The following is a 23,137-nucleotide window of genomic DNA, read 5'->3' on the forward strand; positions in this document are numbered from 1 at the left end:
AGACATTTTATTTTAATATTTAATTTTCTCTTTCCTCTTTCCACTCTCTCTCCCTCTTATGAGACACCATGCAAGTGAGACATTATCTTGGGACAACAGATCCGAATTCATTTATACCTCTTTATTATTCAATCAAACACTAATTATCTATATAATTTATATATCTTAATACTCCTATACAAATTATATCCCCTTACATCTTATCCCTATATAACTAAGTACATATTTTATCTACAAAAGAATCCATTTAAACGATAACTAACACAACTCAGTAAGGCAGTCCAATGGTAAGATTAATTTAATTAAAAGACAAAATATGTCGATTTAATCGATAAACGTTTTAAGTTGAAGCGGTGAGTCATGATTATGGGGTAATGTCATTCTAATTCTTCTAATTTTTTTCTTACAATTATATAATTTAATAATAAATCATTTACTAGTCTTGCATAACACACATGGGCTATATCAAGACTGAGGTATTGCATTGATGCATAAATCATGCATCAAAACTTGGTTTACATTGATGCATTTAATCGGTACTAACACTCAATATTCAAATAATCCCTTACTATATAAACAAGTACAAGATCATGTCTAGATTAATAAAATAACATAATCGTCATAATTATTTAAAGTCTCGTCTTCATGTTCAAATATACCACATTTCATTTTATTTCATATCGAAATAAGAATCTGTCTCAAAAATCATTTATCATAAATTATTGTTTTATCAAACTCTCGTAAAATTAAAAATTATTATCAATTATTACATATATTATGTTCATATTTTTATATACTCATTTTGAATAAACTTGTTATACTTAAAATATAAATTCATAGTATAAAAATAAAGCATCAGTATTAAAAATTTATACCCAGATTAATTATATATATATATAACCAAACTCTAAAATATATATTTCTTACCTTAGATCCAATAAGATTTTAAGCTTTTTCCTTCCAACCAAACCAAATAAGCCTAATTAATTACCTTTACCTTCTCTGTAGTTAAAGATATGAATTTTTGTTATTCCTAAGCATGAAAGGTTAATAATATAATGATAATATCTCTCACCAATACAATGGTGAACACAATGGTGAACGACATTTGTGGCCATACAATGCTTCTTATGGAGTCATTTGTACTACTTGATAACTGTTATTGTGTTATTGTAAGTAACTCTGGTCCCAAACATTTGTGTAGACCTTTCCAGAAATGAGACACCAAATGACTATTTCTATCTGAAATAATAGATGATGGTACGTACAATTTATTTAACATAGAGACGTGTTTAATTGTTCATCAAAAATATAGTTAGAATAGCCTAGAAGTGATTTGATTTAGTTAACATGTCATCGATCACTCATACCACGGTATTTTCACTTCTTATTCTTGCTAGCCAAATTCCATAGAAATATCTTCCCGTTTTCTTTGTGGAGTAGGAAAATGATGCAACAATCTGGCTGGTCTTTGATGTTTTGCTTTTTATTTGTTGACATGTTCAACATTGTGAAACAAATTAGGTTATTTCTTTTGTAAGGTTGTTATGACAATATTGATCTCTCAAGTTTTGATATATCTTTGTACCTTTAAGTTTAAGATAAATAGTATATCTCGAGTAATGTGTTTCTTCTAATGCATTTTTCTTTAAAACATCATCATTAAGAACACATAACTAACTGGTTGTAAAAACATAAAATTCTATTTTTATCTAATTGAAATTCTTTGGCTGATTCTAATTATATATCTCTTTGCGAGGATATTTTGGTGAGAACTTTTAACTTTTTCAATTTGTGTAGGATAAATCAAAAAAATCTCAACTTTTGGACTGTACAGAAAATGCCATATATTAGAGTCGAGAGCCTATAATTGTAATATTTAAATTTAAAAGTAAAAATAAAAATAAAAATAAATGTCTTCATATATAAATGACATGTGGCTTCATATGTATGTGACACATGGTTTATTGTAATGAAGATAAGTGTATATGAGCTATATGACAAGTGACATATTCTAATGGAGATAAGTGGATCGAAATTATGATAAATGACAAATGACCTATCTCTAATGAGGAAAAGTGACATAGGTGAGTGAAATTATCATTATATTATTAACCTTTCATGCCTAAGAATAACAAAAATGCATGATAATCATTATTCTCTTCTTAATTAGAGAGAAGATAAAGGTTAAGTCTTGTTTGGATTGGTTGGAAGGAAAAAGGACTAACGCTTTACTGGAATTAAGGTAAGAATTCTATTATTTTAGATTTAGTTTTATAAATATATAATTATTTTGGGCATAAATTTCATATGTTAATTTTTATACTATATATCAATATTTCAAGGTATTCAAAATGACTTATAAAAATATGGAATAAAGAATACGATCCATATGTATATGTTAATAATAAACTTGATGACAGTGTGATAAATGATGATTTATGATAAATAATTTTGAAACATTTATTATTTCGACATTAAATGAAAGGCGGTATATCTGGACTTTATATTGTACTAGTAAAATACCCTACGTTGTACGGGAAAAAATATAAATGAAGTTTTTATATGATATTTAATTCAATAGGTTTATATATAATGAAAGAAAATATATATACATATATGAACGTACAATATTTTAATTTTTTTTATAAACGAACTTATATAACTAAATATTCTTATATAAATATAAACATGAACTTACACTATTTTAATTTCTTTATTAATTTTATAAATTTTGTTCTTTTTAATGTTAAAAACTGAAATTTTTTAATGTAAATTTAGTGGTGTTCTGCAAAATGTGTTAATAACAATCATTAAGAGATACTAAATCGTTGAAATAAGCTAAATTTAACCTCTTCAACAAAAACGGTGTTACCCTCATTTACACCAAGTTTAAACAAAGACTTTTATACCCACCTGCTTCTAAGATGTGCTGAAGTCTTCTTTTTAAATCTATGTAATTGTAATGAAAAGTGATCAGTTATGTTTACATGTTGTGTAGATGAAAGTTAAGATTTTATTTCCATTTAGGCCATCTGGTCCATTAGAGTCATTCCATGTCATCTCCATCTGCAAAATGTGTTTTCATAACTCAATCATTAAAAAGATACAAAATCGTTGGAAGAAGAAAAACATAAATTTAACCTCTCCAACAAAAACGGTGTCACCTCCTTTACACCAAAATTTAGACAGAGACTTATATACTCTACATACTTCCAATACGTGCTGAAATCTGATACAACTAAAATCATTTCATTACACACTCTTCACAATTAACTACATTATAACTGTCACTTTATTCTCGTCACTATATTTAACCTAATACATTTCTCTCTTGTATCAAAATCTTCTTTCTGAATCGATGCAACTATAATGAAAAGTGGTCAGTTATACAATTATCAATTCAAGTTTAGTAATGAAAAGAGAATCCAACATAAAAAATAAAGGGTTTATGTTTTGTATCATCATCACAACCAAAAATAAGTTTATAGGTACATTCATAAACACTTTTTCATTATACTTCTGAAAAAAATTAATAAATTTATGGATACAAAAAGATGTATTTGACTGAGATATGAAAATAGAAACCTCCCACTCTGAAAGAGAGTAATATTTGAAAACAAATTTGTATCTAAACATTAATATGATACTTATAATATTCTAGAGACATTAAGATTTCTTTTAAAAAAAGGTAAGACCTTGATTTATATTGTTTCTCTTTGAGCCAATATGAGTTTATAAGTTGCATATATCACTTCTAAGGTACCATTTCCCGTGACAACACTCATACAAAAACATTTAATACCACATCCTTCAAAATTTCCTCGAATGATACCCATTTTTCATGTGTTTATGGATGATCCATTTTGTTATAAACTACCAAACATGTTTCTGAATCTATATAACTGAAATGAAAATTTGTCAGTTATATAATTATCAATTCATATTTAGTAATGAAAAGAGAATCTAACATAAAAAAAATAAAGAATTTATGCTTTGTATCATCATCACAAACAAAAATATGTTTATAGGTTCATTCATAAACACGTCTGCAATATACTTCTGAAAAACTGCTAATAAATTTATAAATACAGAAAGATGTCCCTAGTTGAGATACAATGAAAATTGAGACATTTCACTCTAAAAGAGAGCAATATTTGGAAATAATTTTGTATCTAAACATTAATATAAGATTTTAAATATTCTAGAGATATTAAGATTTCTTTTAAATAAAGGGTAAGAACTTTATTTATACTGTCTTCTCTTTGAGCCAGTATGAGTTCATAAGCTGCAGGTATCACTTTGTGGGTACCCTTTTCAGTGGCAGCACTAATACAAAAAACATATAATGTCACGTCCTTTAATATTTTCCTTGAATGATGCCCATTTCTCATATCTTTTTGGAAGATCAACTTATTTATAATCTACCCAACATGGTTTTTCAGAAAACTCTAGAATAAACAATTATATTTCAAGCCGAACTAAATCATATTCGTATTCTGGCTGTTCAGATGAACCATCAATAACTTGTACCTGGTTTTCATAATGGTTATAAATAAGCAGTAGCACAGTATGATGACATTAATGAATATATAGTTTCATTTTACCAAAACAAAACATTTTTCTGTGTGACTAAGAAATTCATGGATTAAACTAAAACCTTGGTGAGCTCCCTCGAGTAAACCAGACAAATCTATGACAACCATTGTTATGTCATAATCGAATTAAACAACGCCTAGAGTTGGAAGTAAAGTGGTGAATTTTTATATAATCTCATAATTAACCCTAGATTCAATTATAAAAAAAGTTTAAAATTGGCTCAAACTTTAAGCAATTAGGAAAATAAATTTATTTAGACAACTTTTAAAAATCAAAAGTTGAGAAAATGGTGGGAAGGTGCACTCTCTCTGAATATTATATAAAAGTTTTATTTATTAAAGAAGATGAGAAAGTAAGAACCTCTCTTTGTCATTTCGTCGAACACTTGGTATCCTACAACTATCACATCACTCCTCCGATACTTCTCATCTCTCCTCTTCCTCGTCGTCTTCATCGCCATCGTCGTCTTCATCGCCATCGTCGTCTCATCATCTACGATGCCTACAACAGAACAATTTTCTAGTAGGTCGTCTACCAAAAAGTGTAACTGAATAAAAGATCAATCGAAACTCAGAAAAATCAATGTGTACCTTAAGGATACCTGTAGTTACAACGTGGAATGTTAGTAGAAAACGACGTGATGAACGTCACATCCTCATGTGCATTAATCTCATCTTCTCGCACAATTTGCTTCTGCATTACTTGTTTATCTAAAAAAATTATGGATTGAGTTAAACATTAAAATAATTGTAGCCCCGCGAAATCTATCAAATAATATAAGAGAAAATAAAATATAAATTAATTATTAAAGTTATAAAAGAAAAAAAAAATATTAATTAGGAAGAAAAAATTAATATATATAAAAACGGGAAAGAAAGAGAAATTGGTAATTATGAAATAAGAGTTAAATTAGTAATTATTATAAGAGAAAATTTGAGAATTATTATTATTATTAGGTATATTATATATATAAGATAATAGAGAGAAAAAATTAGGAAAGTAAATTGATATATATAAATTTTAGGTGAGAGAAATGTTATTTGTTTTTAAAATACTTAATTTTTAAATAAATTAAAATATATATAATTTTTTTTATTAAAAAAATATAAAATTTATTTGTGTGAAAATATAAAAAAAAATTATATTTATATAAAATTATTGATAAATGAGAATTATTATTATTATTATTATGTATATTATAAATATTTTTACATAAAAATAAATAGATATTTAATATTAAATGTAAAATTATTAATAAGGTAATATATATTTTATGTAATTTGTGTGGAAAATAATATATTTATATGAGAGAGAAAATAAAAAAAATAAAATAAAAAGATAAATTAATAATTATGGTAAGAGAAATAAATTAGTATTGATATGGGTGCAAACATCAAGCCATTAAGTGCATTTCTAGAATATTCCATAATGCAGTCTATGCAATCTGTGCTCAAGGGGCTTGTGCACAGATACGAGGGACCGTGTGAGAATGTTTCATGGAAGAGGTTGAAGAGTATCAGGTCAAGGTCGAACCACCACGACTAAGGTGGGGAAGTATGTCACGGCCCGTTAGAGTCACGACCTAATCCAGGGGATGTCGAGGCTCATTAAAGTTCTGGCCTGATAGTGCGCTAATCTTCTTAGCCCTTAGCCCAAGAGGAGAGGCCCAGTTGCCTACGTGTATATATATATGAGAGAGAAAATAAAAAATAATATTAATTAGGAAGAAAAAAAAAAATATATATATATATATATTAACAGAAATAAAGATAAATTAGTAATTATGAAATAAGAGTTAAATTAGTAATTATTATAAGAGATAATTTGAGAATTATTATTAGTAGGTATATATTTATTCTTAAATTATATGGGAAAAATATAAATAATTTTTTTATAAAATATTTAATTTAATAAAAGAGAATATATTTATATGAAAGAGAAAATATATAATATAAATATATAATTAATTATTAATAATTGTTTCATAATATAAGTAAATTTTATGAAAATAAATAAATATGTAAACGATCAAATTCCTGAAAAAAATATAATAATTATTAATTTATCTCTCATTTTGTAATTACTAATTTCTTTTTCTATCAATTTTTTTTTCATAAGACAATATGAAAAATATATATATAAATGAGAATAGAGAAAGTAAAAAAAACAATTAATTATTAGAGATACAAACTTAAAGTGTGTCTTTCCCAAATTTATATATATTATTTTTTTTTCCTAATTAATATTTTTATATATATATATAAATTTAGTAACTCTAATAATTAATTTATATTTTATTTTCTATTTCATTATATATATATATATATATATATAATTAATTTTATCATTAATTTTATAATAATTAAAAAAATTATATTGTTTTACAAATAAATTTTATATTTATTTAAAAAATAAAATTAAAAATTATTTAAAAAATAAAATTTTAAAAACCAATATTAAATATCATCCCAGTTCATATATGCTTACCACATTTCTACACATTTTATAAGAATTTCTCTCTCTCCTATCATAATTACCTATACATAATTACTAATTTATTTCTTTTACTATAATTATTAATTTAACTTTCCTAATTATATTTTATTTTATTTTATTAATTTTTCTTTCTTAATTATATTTTTTATTATTTCATCTCTTATATATATTATTTTTATTCATTAATTTTATATAAACTTATATTTAATATTAAATATTTATTTATTTTTTTATATAAATATTTATGATATAATAATAATAATATATATAATAATAATATATATATATAATAAAGTTTAATATGATTGATTAAACTCACATTAAAATTACAAATTTCTCCATCTTAAATATTAAATATTCATCCCTCTTTCATATTAATAATATATCTTTCCTAATTAATTTTCTTTTTATTTTCTTTCTCATCCTATATATATATTTCATAACTTTAATAATTAATTAATTTTTTATTTTCTTCTTATGGAAATATAATTATGATAGGAGAGAGAAACTCATATAAAATTAGGAAAATAATAATTATATTAAGGAAGAGAAATATATATATATATATATTATGAAATAAATGTATATATATATATATTAGGAGAGAGAAAATAATTAAAATAATTAAATTAAGAAAGAGAAATGACTTATTTGTGAATAATTGTGAAGAGAGGTGTTGTCCACCTAGTCTAAAGAGTGAGTGAAATCTTCAAATCCATCAGCTCCAGTTCAAAATTGGTAAGAGGTTAGATTTAACACAAAAGGTTAGAAATTGGCAACTGTCAAAGGTTAGATTAAACACAAAAGGCCAATGAGATAAATAGTTTAGGGTTCCTAAAATATATGCTGTTTATTTTTTTTAAAAAAGAGAAGGAATAGAAAGTTTACCACATGTCGAGGAGAGTGAAATTGTTTTTAAAATTCATCCGCTCCAGTCAAAATCCTCAACGTTGAAGCTGTCACTTCACTCAGCGTCTACGGATCAAAGATCACCCATTAGTACATGATAATGATAGTGTCTCCCCAGTCCAAAATCCTAAGTAAAAAATGAATAGATAAGAAATCGAAAAGTAAAAAAGGAACATGTGAGAGAAAGAAAAGTTCACAAATATTTATATTGTTTTTCTCTTATTTATGTTTAATTCACATTAATTTATCATTTATTAAATTTAACGTTTTTCTCTTATTTATTTCTAATTTTTTATTTATTAGATTGAACGTTTTTTATATTAATATAAAATAATAAAAATAATAATTAGGAAAGAGAAATTAGTAAAATAAAATAAAATAAAAATGAATTAGTAAAGATAAATTAATAATTATGGTAATTATGATGAGATAGAAACGGTTATAAAATGTTAAAAAAATATAATAAGTCTACGTGAGTTGTGGTGAGAGCGTGAATGTCACCCTACATTTATTTTCGTCATAATATATTATATATACGAATAAAGATAAAATACACAAATTAATTATGAGACATAAATTATATATATATATATATATATATATATATATATATATATATATATAATAAATATGAGGAGAAAATAAATATATATATTTTAACTATTTTTTTAAATTTAATTTAATAAATATGAAGACTAATAATTTAAAAAAGATTTTTCATTACTATAATAATTTAAACTTAATATATAAATAAAAAAGTGATAAAATAAAAAATAAATTAATTTTAAGCTATACAAAATTAATTAATTATATATATATAATGAGAGAGAAAATAAAAACAGAAATTAATTAAAAAATATATTATAAATAAGTTAGTAATCATAGAAATATAATTATGATAGGAGAGAGAAACTCATATAATTATGAAATAAATGTATATATATATTAGGAGAGAGAAAATAATTAAATTAGGAAAGATAAATAACTTAATTTGTGGATTATTGTGGAGAGAACGTGTTGTGCACCTCCAACATTTTAAATTAAGCGTCATTAGTTATATATAGATTTGTTTATCTCATAATTGGCTATTTCAGCCTAAATGCCGCTTTAAATGCGTCAATTATGTCTTATGCGTCAATACAATACACTAGTTTTTGATTGATGCGTCTATGCAAGACCTTACTCTTGATGACTTATTATTAATACGAATTTCAGATCTCTAATTCTAATTCCATATTTCTTTTAATCGTATTGTTGAGAATTTCCTCACATTATCAAGGTATCTAGATAATATTATCATTTTTGTATAGACACATGGGTCATCAATCAAGACTAAGGGTCTTGCATTGACGTATTTAGTCGGTATAAGAGACATTCGAGATAAAACTAATACATTATTAGATAAACAAGTGCAATGTCACTTGTTATTTATCATAAATTCCACTTATCTTCATTACAATAAGTCATATGTCACCTACCTGTGTAGCCACATGTAATTTATTTATGTAATAATTTATTTTAAATTTAGATATTACAACTAGTCATATTTGGATTGATCTAAAATGTCACAAAATACCTTGACCCTATTACCCACTAAATCAGAGCCATAAACATGCATTTAACAAATGAATATTCTTAATTAGAACTTCCTCAAAAGCTTAAAAGAGTAAAATAAGTATTCTAAAAATATATTTACCCAAATATGTTTGTCTGAAAAAAAAAACACCAAGATCACATCACATCAACACAATTTCATTTAAATGTCACAAAAACTACAAGATTGCTTCAAAATTCACAAATTAATTTAACCACATGTGTTTAAGTCAAATTTTTAATCTAATTTTATTTTATTAAAAATCAAATTTAATATTAATTAAAAGTAGATCTTTAAATTTACTTGGGGAGGGCTCTATGAAAAATCAAATAAATATATTAATATTTAAGTTCTAAGTTGAAATGGTCAATCAATAATAATTTGTCAGGTCCTACAATTGACAACATAACAAAAATATTTGATACCAATTATTTTCTCTGTGTTTTTAAATACTATATATTAATATAGGGGTATATGTCTTCTCAAATATTTTTTTTTTCTTAACCTACCTAATAATAATATTAATTAATTAGGGTTTTGATGTACACTTAGAAATGCTTAAGATGTTTTATGTAATGCCTTATGCAATGTTATTTACTTCTCTTTTTTATTGTCATTTTTTTAGTATGACAATATATATCTTAAGGGTTAAGATCTCCTTATTTCATTTGAGACACTGAGCTAGTTTGATTCGGCTTAAACTTATTCGTCACGTTAATAGTATTCAGCTTATTTTAACGTCAAGTGTGTTGATAAACTTAATCGTCCAACTTATCATTCTTATTTGCTCAGATTAGATTATTTAATTTTATTTATACGCGATAATTAATTTATTCGTTAAAACTACTTTAGCAGTTCATTACACAATTACGGGTTTTTTTCGAGTTTTTGAGGCAAATCAATATTTCCCATTTCCTATAAATATTTCTGGGATTGACAGGATTTTTCTATTTACTATAAATTATAGTTAATGTTTATCTTAAAAATATGATAAAAAAAAATATATTGTTGTTTCCTTGAAACCTGCTGGTATGCTGAGAAACTTCAAAGTATAAGAATTCAACCTAGAAGCTTGTGTAGATTTTTTCTATAATGACAACTAGAAAGATAAGGTAAAGAAGTACTGGCATAGTTTGTGGATTTGGGTTATGATTTATGATTATTTTCAAATAATTAATTATATAATCTACTTTCAAAATCTCAATATAATTTTCAAATTATTATCACTTATCTATCATTACAATTCAATTATTATGTTTACAAAAAAAAAATGTAATTTTTTTAATGGGAATGATGATATTAAAACTTAAAATCAAATTTCTTAATTTAGTCATCAAATGAATTATAATTGTTATCATCAATTTAATCTCTTTATGGAGTAATGGGATATATTGCCCCTTTCTTTCTTTATACTTTTTTGGATGATAGTTTTTTACATGTTCCTTTGCTTATATGTGTTTGTTTCTTAGATTATTAGTTTTTTATGTTTTATTAATTTATATAATAGGTATAATTTGAATTGTATCTCATTTGTTTTTTTCCTACATAAAACTTGTCATTTTAATAACTTATTTTTATTAAAAAAAAAAAAGAAAGAATTATTTTTTTAAATTTTCAACAAAAATAGACTCATCAAAATCAATTTCCCCTCTCCAATTAATGAGTACATAGGCATAACAACTCTTCAACTAAATCTGGAATTTTAAATATTTCTTATGGATATCATTTTGACTAAAGCTTTTCTTAGCAATTAAAAATTGAGAGTTTTTGACTAATGTTTCTATTCCCATTCTTCTTCTTCTTTTTTAAAAAAGGAACATGACCTTCTGCTTCTTATTTTTTATTTATTTTTATTATTATTAACTTGTGACATCAATAATTACTTGTTAAGTCAATACCTAATCCACAATTGCTAATTGGATTATATCTCTTAATTATAATTTTTTGTTCTCAATTACATTTTAGAGGCAGGAGCTTAGAACTATTGAATTGAGTAATATTATACATTTTATTGCTTAATTTAATGTTATTATTGCAAAAATAATATCCTGTAAACAAGCTTAAATAAAAGTAAGAGAAAAAAAAATCATGTTTGACTATCACTATTATCATCTTAAATTGGAGTGATAGGTTGTTATTCTGATATGATAGTAATAATTTTCTCTAAAGAATAAATTTTAATTTTAAAAACATATAATTATAATAATTTAAATTAGTTTACAAGCAATATAACATGTAATCTTAGTGCCATAATCCACACCTGATTAGGAATGAGTTGGTATGATACGATTTGTTTATTCATATCATATCGGAAGTTTAGGTATGTGAAAAATCATACCGCATGATACAATTAACATACTAACATACTTTTTATACTGAAAATTGATGGTATACCGCGATTTCGGTATGATATCGGTATTATTGAATAATATTAAAGTTTAATTCTATTTTGATTTGATTTTGAAAAATTAAATTTTTATAATTAAATTAACATTAAATATGTTTAGAGAAGTAAATAATTTATTAAGGTTAGAGAGAAAAATATATATTTGTAGAGTCAAATCTATTTAGAAAATAAAAAATTAAATTTATTAAGATCGATTTATTAGTTAATAACTGGTGAAAATTTTTATAATAGATCTTTGAATTTAATTATAAATTTAATTATTTATATTATATATATATATATATATATATATATATATATATATATATATATATATATATATATATATATATATATATATAAAAGTAATGATAGATGTATATAATTTTTATAAGAATTTCTTTTTGTAGAGAAGGATGTGTAATAATATGAGTATATAATGTATTTGAAAATTATATATATATATATATATATATATATATAATTCATAAATATTATTTCAAAATTTCAATATATACTATTAAACAAAATTTTAAAAAATTCATCTCCTTGTCCTACTATTAATTTCAATGTCAACACTAAATCTTCCCATTTTTTTAATTTTTTTTTATATGAAAAATCTATATTGTCATAATTTAAAAGTAAAAGTACTTTAATATTTTTTTTTTTAAGAATCAGGCAATACTGGAATAAAAGCTTCTTCCAATTTAATGTTACAACTTACTCATTACCTAATGATTGTTGAAAGCATGATATTACCCAATGAAAATAACTCAATCATTATTTTATAAAAAAAAAAGTCCTACAATGCATGCACAATTCTACTTTTCAAATGTTAGGTAGAGTTATTATATTATAAATCTTAAATTAATAGTCCTTTATTTATTTTTTATTTACAAAGTTTACAATAATGAATCTCCTACTTCAACTTTGTAACTTATGACATTTTTAATTCTTTTTTATTGTAAATATTAAAATATGTTAATAAATTATTAATATGCATTCATTTATTAATAAATTTTGAAAATTGACTTAAATTATTATTTTTCATAAAAGTCTCTAATTATGAAATTGGTTTTGTGAAACAACATTTTTTAATGCTAATCATATAATTAATTTGGGTTGATGGACATTTTAATTATTCTGTTCACGTTAAATTTTATTTAACTTAAATAAATAGTTAAATAATTGCTAAATATGGCCCAATTTAATTACTCTTTAGTTTGCTAAATATACGTGTATATAGATCCAAATTATTAGATGTTATTTTAAATTATGTCCATACTATAGGTGGATTCAAGTATTTAAAAACACCATACCTAAACTAATTGTAAATTTAATATCTAGCACATATTCACATCCTATTCTGATCATTTGATTTTATCTTATATCTATCATATAATTAATCATTTTAAATTTGTTCCTCCTTGACTCAGCTAGCCCTAGATGTTCCTATTTAATATTATTATCAATATGATACTATAATATAATTAATCATTTTAAATATGTTCCTCCTTGACTAAGCTAGCACTAGATGTTCCTATATATTTGGCTCTAAATGTAACCATTTATCACAAGCTTCCATTCATTCCATCAATAGTATTTGTTCCTTTTTGTAGTTATACAAAGAGAACTAAAATGACATCTTCTTCCCCTTCAATGCTTGTGAACATCACAACCTCACTCCTTTTGGTGATGATCTTGTTCTCGGGCAGTTCATTGGCATCGCTTTCAACCAATTTCTACCACAAAACATGTCCACAAGTTTTTGAAGCCGTCAACTCTGTAGTCAAATCCGCAATCGCCAAGGAAAGGCGCATGGGAGCTTCCCTCCTTCGCCTCCACTTTCACGATTGCTTTGTAAATGTAATTTTTTGTTACCCTTGTTTTTAATTAATTTCCTCTAACATACATTATATATGTTCAATTCCTTAAGCACTCCCCTTTTTCATAAAAATACTAGATTATATTTTTAGAGAAATCCCCAATAAGAAATTTTGTTAGTGAGCTTTAAAATAACCATAACAAATAAAAGACCGACAAACTACCAAAGAGAATCTGATTATTTATGTTATTATTTAATTTTTTGAAAAATAATGGTATGTGAATTGACAGGGTTGTGACGGTTCCATACTACTCGACGACACCCCTTCATTTAGAGGCGAGAAGACAGCAGCCCCAAACAACAGATCTGTCCGAGGATTCAATGTTGTCGACGATATCAAGTCAAAGGTGGAGAGTGTTTGTCCCGGCGTGGTCTCTTGTGCGGATATCTTGGCTATAGCTGCTCGCGACTCTGTAGACATTGTAAGTTATAATACATACAATATTTCAATTTGATATAAATTTTTTAAATTTGAAGTTTTTAATATTTTATCACTATTTTAATTGATTTTTTTGGTTAATGATCGTGCAGCTTGGAGGGCCGGAGTGGAAGGTGAAACTTGGTAGAAGAGACTCAAAAACATCGAGCTTTTCAGCTGCTAACAGTGGTGTGATTCCGCCTCCGACTTCAACTCTTAGCAACCTCATAAACCGGTTCCAAGCTAAGGGTCTATCGGCTAAGGACATGGTGGTCCTTTCCGGTTAGTATTTTTATTTTATTTTGACCTCTTATATAAAAAAAATCTAATTGTTCGCTAATTTTAATTCACATAAATCTATAGGGGCACACACAATAGGTGCGGCAAGATGTGTCACATTTAGAAACCGCATATACAATGAAACCAACATAGACTCATCATTTGCCAAGAATAGGCAAAGAAATTGCCCTGCCCCAGCAGGGTCTGGTGACAACAACCTAGCCGCTCTCGATGTTACTACTCCAACCACATTCGATAACAAGTACTACAAGAATCTTTTGTCGAAAAAGGGAATTCTTCACTCCGACCAAATTCTCCACAATGGTGGTTTGACCGACTCTTTTGTCGAGTTTTACAGCAAGAGATCCGGAGACTTTTCCAAAGATTTCGAAAGAGCTATGATTAAGATGGGAGGGATTGATGTTCTCACCGGATCAAATGGTGAAATAAGGAGGAACTGCAGAAAGGCGAATTAATCAGAATGACATAAAAGAATAAGGAAATAAATAGATTTCCATGTTTGGTTTATCCATATGATAAGTTCCCTTGTTTGGATAATAATTTATCTTATTGTTTGTTCGGCAAGTATTTAATAGATTGCATTTGATTCTTGTTTCTAAGAAGTTGTGTTCAGTATATTTTTTCCTTTTGACTGTAAGAACGTGTGGCTGGGTTTATTATAAACTAATCAACAACAATCAAATATCAATTCATCCACTTTTATTAATTAATCGATCCCTTAATTCATTAATTAAAGTATTAACATACAATTATTTTTAAAAAAAAATATTATTATATATTAATAATTTTTTCAAAAATTATCCATCTCATAAAAAGACCTCTTATCCATCGCTTATAATGAACAAACCAATGTTAATAATCAATTTAAGAGATCAAATGTCACGATTTTAACTGAAATTCGTGATTTTGTTTAAATGTTCAAAATTCGGTTTTGTTTTAAAACTTAAATGAATTTACAATCAGCTTGTGGCAAAAGAAAGAGACTAATTAAAATTATTCGGTCTATGTGGCAGCATTTCAGATTTCAAGTAAATCCAATTCTTTTGAGATTTACGTGGAAGTCCTATATGATGACGTGGCTTAATAAAAAAAATTGATTAAGGATTTTTAATCATTTTAGAAAAAAAAACATAAAACAAATATAAAAATGACTTTTGAAAATAAATTTCTACATTTCATAAGAACATTCTAAAATTTTCAGATTGTTTGAACATTTTATATCATCTTTTCTACTTGCTATGTCCATAATTTGAGTGGTAAATGTCTAAAAATTATAAGAATTTTTTTTGAATTATTTCTGAATTCTTGTGGACACTTTAAATTTTGAAATATTTTCAGGTTTTAGTCATTTTTTGCCCTCAGTATGCTCATATATAATTTTTCTAGTTTACTTTTTTAGTCATGTATTGTAAATTTCAGAAGCAAGATTTAGGAACGGAATTAGGCATAGTATCTTGAGTTAGACTATAAATTAATTTTATTTTAAAGTATACTTGATTTAGATTTATTCAATTAAAGTGATGTAAAAAGTTGTCAAACATACAGGAGGGTCGGCCTAGGTAAGCTCGGCTAGCTTCGGGCTAGAGCAACCTATTTCAAGGCAGCCCATTTATTACAAATATTAAAATATTTAGTTAAATATATTGTAATTTTAAACCTATAATGTTTTAGTTTAATGGTTTAAGATAAAATCTTAGAATTTATATTTGGTTATGGGTCAAATCTTAGCACTAACTATTTTTTTTTTATGTAATAAACACTTAACCAAAGAAAAATATCTAAAAAATAAATGAAGTAAGGTAAAAGGCTTAAAAAAACTTAAAAATAAGACTATAAAAAAAATTAAACTCAAATTTCTTTTCTAATTTCTCAAGAAATCAAATTAAGCGGCTATGCGAAAACAAAACCGGTAGAAGTCTGTAATGAACTTATTTTGTTAAGTCTTACAACGTTTGATATTATTCAATTTATTTGAAACGTTAATGTTGGGTGTGTTTGAAATGCTTAATCGCTCACACTTGTCATTCTTATTTGTTCCAAATTATTCAGCTTATTTGTTATACATTCGTGTATTTATTTTAGTTTATATGTAACCGTTTATTATGCAATTGTGATTTATCTGTGCTTATGAGAGAAATAAATCTTATCCATTGGTAGTAAATTAGGATTGACTGTTGATTTTTCTTTTTACTATAAATTATAGTTCCATTTTTTTTTTCTTCTTAAAAATATGATTTAAAAAAAAAATAGTTCTTGTTGTTTCCTGCAGCTTGCTGGTATGGGAGAAACTTCAAAGGATAAGAATTCAACCTAGAAGTTTTGCTTTGATTTTTTCTTTAATGACAGCTAGAAAGATAAAGTAAAGAAGTACTAGCATACCTTTAGGTGGATTTGGGTTATAATTTATCATTATTTTCAAATAATTAATTATATAATCTACTCTCAAAATGTCAATAAAATTTTCAAATTATTAATTATTACTTATCTATCATTACAATTCAATTATTATCTTTACAAAATGATGATATTGAAACATAAAATCAAATTTCTTAATTTAGTCATCAATTTAATGTCTTTATAGAGTAATGGGTTATTGTCCTTTTCTTTCTATAATTTTTGGGATGATATATTTTTTTTGTTTTTATGTTCCTTTGCTTACAGGTGTTTTTGACTCGGTTATTTTGTTATGTAATATTAATTATTATTTTTTTATTTTTTATTTTTGAACAAATGAGAGCTAGTATGACACATCAAAGTTATGACCCGCTGAAACTTAAAGCGCTTCTAGATGTAATCGAATCCGTGACCTTTTACTCTTTTAAACCGACTCTTATATGTTATATTCATCTATATAGTTATAATTTGAATTGTATCTCATTTTTTTTTAATAAAACTTATCTTTAAAATTTATTTATTTTAAAAAGAAAGAAAGAAGTCTTAAAATTTAAAAAAAAAATAGACTCATCAAATTCAATTTCCCTTTCCAATTAGCACAGCAACTCCTCAAATAAATCTTGAATTTTAAATATTTCTTATGGAAATCATTTTGACTACAGATTTTCTTAGCAATTAAAAATTGAGAGTTTTTGACTAATGTTTCTATTCCCATTCTTCTCTTTTTTTTCATCATTATTATTACTATTATTATTATTATTATTATTATTAACCTGTGACATCAATAATTACTTGCTAAGTCAATACCTAACCCATCATTGCTAATCGGATTAAATCTCCTTATTGTTTTTTTTGTTCTCAATTACATTTTAGAGGCAGTACCTTAGAATAATTGAGTAATATTACACATTTTATTTCTTAATTTAATGTTATTATTGCGAAAATAATATCCTGTACACAAGTTAAAAATAAAAGTAAGAGAACAAAAATTCCATGTTTCACGTCACTGATTGATATCATCTTAAATATGAGTGAGAGGTTATTATTTTAATGATCGTAATAATTTTTATATAGAGAATAAATTCTAATTTTAAAAAAAATTACAAGCAATATAACATGTATTTGACTATGATAACCACAATTAATTAATTACCGTAATTTATTTTGGTATATGAAAACTCATACTATTACTGCCCCGTTATTTTGGTATACCGAAATTTCAGCATGATATAAGTTCATACCCAATATTATTGATGGTATACCGCGATTTCAATAAGGTATCAATTTCATAACAAATAATATTAAAATTTAATTATATTTTGATTTTACTTTTTAAAATTGGATTCTTTTAATTAAATAACATAAGAATAAAGTAAATTTATTATGATAAGGGAGAAGATAGAGATAAGCCTGAATTTATTTAGAAAAAAAATACTAAATGGTTAATTTGTTAGATTTTATTGAAAAGTTCATATCTATCTAATTCTTAAAATAGAATATATATATTATTTCGATATTTTTATACCAAAATTTTGAAAATCTCATCTTTTTAGCTTACATATAATTTGGAATCGTTATGTATTTACCAATTTTTGGGTATACTGAAAAAATTTTACATTTTCGAAAATTTACGATATGACATTTTCTATATACGTAATTTTCCGCTTCTACCCTTATAAGAAAATCAAGGTTTTTTCATCTATATTTTCATGAATGACTAGTTAACTTTAATTTCATGCAACATAATTGACATAAATTAAAAGTAAAAGTGGCTATATGAATATTTGACTAATTCATTCTTTAAAGTTTTTTTTTTTTTTTTTAAAGATATGCAATATTGAAATAAAAGCTTCTTCCAATTTAATGTTACAACGACTCATTACCTAATGATTGTTGAAAGCATGCTACCCATTAATGAAAATAACTCATCATTATTTAAAAAAAAAAAAAGTAAGTCTACAATGCATGCACAATTCTATTTTTCAAATGTTAGGTAGAGTTATATTATAAATCTACTACTAATAGTCCTTAATTTGTTTTATTTACAAAGTTAACATTATTCTCACAATTAGGGCGACATATGATTAAGTCGAGCTCAAACCAGCTTAAGTTTGAAGTAGAGATCAACTCGATTAAATATTTATTTGTTCGATTCGAACTCGAGCGAATTTATAAATTTGAGCTCGAGATTGACTCGACTATTTAACTAAAAGCTCGGCTCGGTTCGACTCGAAAACTTCAACTAAATTAAATTTGTAAATATTTGTGAAGAAAAAATATTTATTTTAAATTTTATGTTATAATATTAAGATAAATAAAAAAAATATATTATTTATTATTATGCTCAAAAAAGCTCGAAATCCATCGAACATGTATTATATAAGCTCAAACTCGACTCGAATATTAAACGAGTCGGATCGAGCTCGACTCGAACTTGTTTAAAGTCAAGCTAACCAAGCAACTTGACTCATTTTCAGCCCAACTCATAATAATGAGTCTCTTATCTCTACCTATAAATCTCTTAAATTATTTTTATTGTAGTTATGTTAATAAGTTATTAGTATTTTTCAATTACTAATAATATTTAAAAATTGACTTAAATTATTATTTTTCATAAAAGTTTCTAAATATGAAATTGGTTATATGAAACAACCATGGTTAATTTGTGTTGTTTGGGGTTCAAACACTCAACCAAATTTATTTTATTTTTATTTTATTCGTGTTAAAGTCTATTTAACTTAAATATATAAATAGCGGCTAAATATGCCAATTTAATCTTAAATTTGCTAATAAATGTATACATGGATCCAAATTCACTAGATGTTATTTTAAATTATGCCCATGTTGTAGGTGGATTTAAGTATTTAAATAAAAAACACCATAACAAAATTATTTGTAAATTTAATATCTAGCACATATTCACATACTATTCTAATCATTTGATTTAATATTAAATATACTCATATATTAATCATTTTAAATTGGTTTCTCCTTGACTCAGCTAGTCCTAGATGTTTCTATTTAATATTATTATAAATATTATACTATATGTCTTTTTCTTTTTTCTAGATAATTTCATTCAAATATAAAAATCATTTTAAATTTGTTTCTCCTTGACTAAGCTAGCACTAGATGTTCCTATATATATGGCTCTATATGTAACCAATTATCACAAGCTTCTATTCATTCCATCAATATTCTTTGTTCCTTTTTGTAGTTGAACAAAGAAAACTAAAATGACATCTTCTTCATCCCCTTCAATGTTTGTGAACATTACAACCTCACTCTTTTTGGTGATGATCTTGTTCTCGGGCAGTTCATTGGCGTCGCTTTCAACCAATTTCTACCACAAAACATGTCCAAATGTTTTTGAAGCCGTCAACTCTGTAGTCAAATCCGCGATCGCCAATGAGAGGCGCATTGGAGCTTCCCTCCTTCGCCTCCACTTTCACGATTGCTTCGTAAATGTAATTTTTTTGTTACCCTTGTTTTTATTTAATGTCTTCTAACATACATTATGTTCAATTCCTTAAGCACTCCCCATTTTCATAAAAAGAATAACCATTAGGCAATTTTGTTAGTGAAAGCTGTAAAATAACCATAACAAATAAAAAATTTGCAAACTATCTAAGAGAATCTGATTATATATGTTATTGTTTATTTATTTGAAAAATAATGGTTTGTGAATTAACAGGGTTGTGACGGTTCCATACTACTCGACGACACCCCTTCATCCAGAGGCGAGAAGACAGCAGCCCCGAACAACAGATCTGTCCGAGGATTCAATGTTGTTGACGATATCAAGTCAAAGGTGGAGAGTGTATGTCCGGGCGTGGTCTCTTGCGCGGATATCTTGGCTATAGCTGCTCGTGACTCCGTAGACATTGTAAGTTATAACATGTACATTTCAATTTGTTACTTTTTTAAAATATGAAGTTATTAATATTTTATCACTATTTTAATTGATTTTTTTGGTTAATGATCGTGCAGCTTGGAGGGCCGGAGTGGAAGGTAAAAGTTGGTAGAAGAGACTCAAAAACATCGAGCTTTTCAGCTGCTAACAGTGGTGTGATTCCGCCCCCAACTTCAACTCTTAGCAACCTCATAAACCGGTTCCAAGCTAAGGGTCTATCGGCTAAGGACATGGTGGTCCTTTCCGGTTAGTATTTTTATTTTATTTTGACCTCTTATATAAAAATAATTGTAATTGATTGCTAATCTTAATTCACATATAAATCTATAGGGGCACACACAATAGGTGCGGCAAGATGTGTCACATTTAGAAACCGCATATACAATGAAACCAACATAGACTCATCCTTTGCCAAGAATAGGCAAAGAAATTGCCCTGCCCCAGCAGGGTCCGGTGACAACAACCTAGCCGCTCTCGATGTTACTACTCCAACCACATTCGATAACAAGTACTACAATAATCTTTTGTCGAAGAAGGGACTTCTTCACTCCGACCAAATTCTCTACAACGGTGGCTCAACCGACTCTTTTGTTGAGGCTTACAGCAAGAAGCCCGAAGACTTTTCCGAGGATTTCGTGAGTGCTATCATTAGGATGGGAGACATTGACGTTCTCACTGGATCCAGCGGTGAAATAAGGAGGAATTGCAGAAAAGCAAATTAATCGGAATGAAATAAAAGAATAAGAAAATTAATACATTTCTATGTTTGGTTTATCCATATGAAATGGGTAGATTTTTGTTTGGGTTTATTACTGTTTATCATATTTGTTTGGATAATTATTTATATACTTATTATTTGTTCAGCAAGTATTTACTTGATGATATTAAGACTTAATTGTTTGTTCGGCAAGTATTTAATCGATTGCATTTTATCCTTATTTGTTTCTGAGAATTCTTTAAATTTTTCATTTTGATTGTATGAACTTTTGAGTTATATAATTTTATTCATTTTTATTAATTACATCACTTAATTCATTAATTAAAGTATTATCTTTAAAAAAATAATTAAATATTTTTTTCAAAAATAATTCGTGTCATCAAAATAATCTCCTAACAATATTTAAAAAAATCCCAACCAAACAAGCTAAGGATCATTTTGTACTCGTTTAGCATTTTGATAGTTTTTTTTATCTTCTTTTCATGTTCTTTTCTATTGGATAAGAATAGGGATTTGAAATGATACAAATTCATCTTTATTCTACTGTGCTCAACGAAGAAAATACTTAAACAAACTTTTTTGGATCCAATTTCGGAGTCTGATTCTTGCATAGAAGAACACAATTGTTACAAAAATCGATCAAATAGTAATATGTGACATCCCCTCTTAGTTTAGTTTTGACTAGACGGAAGGAAGGATTGATCTAAAAATACACGAAAATACTTTAACCTCGTTACCCATTAAAACCACAACAATAAACATCCATTTCACAAATGAATATTCTTAATTAGAACTTCCTCACAAATTCCATCATCTACATGGAAACATTGAAGAGGAACAAGTCATTGCATAAGTGTATATTGTCTTATCCAAAGCTGAAAGGAGTAAAATAAGGATTCTAAAAAGTATACTTACCCAAATACGTTTGTGGAAAAAAAATCTAAGATCACTTCACATCAATAATATCTTTGACTAGGTCCAATTAACACAATTTCATTTAATTGTGACAAAAATTAAAAGATTGCTTTAAAATTCACAAATTAACTTAACCACACATGTTTAAGTCAAATTTTTAATATAATGTTTTTATAATGAAAATAGAATTTCATTTTAAATCAAATTTACTTGGGGAGGGCTCTATGAAAAATTAAATAGATAAAATAATATTTTTAGAAAATTGATCTGGTCAATCAAACAACCTTTTGTCGTGTCTTCATGCCCATGACATCTTATTTTGACAAACTTGGGAAGATGTATTAATTATCTGTTAGGTACTACAAGTGAACATAACAAAAATATTAAAAATCAAATATTTTATATATATATATATATATATTTTTATTAATTCCATTAATTATATATTTTTAAATTTTATTTAACATAGATCTATATGTTTTATATTAAACTAGCATGCATGTATTCCGTAATAATATAAAAAATCGTGAAAAAAATATTATGGTAAATGCTAATTTTTTTAATTTCTTTTAAATATTCGTTTGAAAAATTATCAAAGTTTGAGTCCTAT

General features: G+C 25.7%; 2 protein-coding genes across 2 annotated transcripts; both read left to right on the forward strand.

Moving 5' to 3' along the window:
* Positions 1-13,616: 13,616 nt before the first annotated feature.
* On the forward strand, positions 13,617-15,042 carry LOC124911395 (peroxidase 4-like). The gene is made up of 4 exons (XM_047451872.1): positions 13,617-13,850; positions 14,100-14,291; positions 14,401-14,569; positions 14,651-15,042. Exons 1-4 carry the CDS (start codon positions 13,623-13,625, stop codon positions 15,040-15,042), a joined length of 981 nt encoding a protein of 326 aa, XP_047307828.1. The 5' UTR covers positions 13,617-13,622.
* Positions 15,043-20,127: 5,085 nt separating this feature from the next.
* Positions 20,128-21,671, forward strand: LOC124912811 (peroxidase 4-like). Its single transcript, XM_047453455.1, has 5 exons — positions 20,128-20,139; positions 20,209-20,448; positions 20,676-20,867; positions 20,972-21,140; positions 21,225-21,671. Exons 1-5 carry the CDS (start codon positions 20,128-20,130, stop codon positions 21,614-21,616), a joined length of 1,005 nt encoding a protein of 334 aa, XP_047309411.1. The 3' UTR covers positions 21,617-21,671.
* Positions 21,672-23,137: the final 1,466 nt, after the last annotated feature.

This window comes from Impatiens glandulifera, chromosome 8 (assembly GCF_907164915.1).
Source record: "Impatiens glandulifera chromosome 8, dImpGla2.1, whole genome shotgun sequence".
NCBI lineage: Eukaryota > Viridiplantae > Streptophyta > Magnoliopsida > Ericales > Balsaminaceae > Impatiens > Impatiens glandulifera.

Coding starts and splice junctions, on each gene's coding strand:
- LOC124911395 (XM_047451872.1), top strand. CDS start 13,623: ATGACATCTTCTTCCCCTTCAATGCTTGTGAACATCACAACCTCACTC. Junction 13,851..14,099: donor TTCACGATTGCTTTGTAAAT/GTAATTTTTTGT, acceptor GTGAATTGACAG/GGTTGTGACGGTTCCATACT. Junction 14,292..14,400: donor CTCGCGACTCTGTAGACATT/GTAAGTTATAAT, acceptor ATGATCGTGCAG/CTTGGAGGGCCGGAGTGGAA.
- LOC124912811 (XM_047453455.1), top strand. Junction 20,449..20,675: donor TTCACGATTGCTTCGTAAAT/GTAATTTTTTTG, acceptor GTGAATTAACAG/GGTTGTGACGGTTCCATACT. Junction 21,141..21,224: donor GGACATGGTGGTCCTTTCCG/GTTAGTATTTTT, acceptor ATAAATCTATAG/GGGCACACACAATAGGTGCG.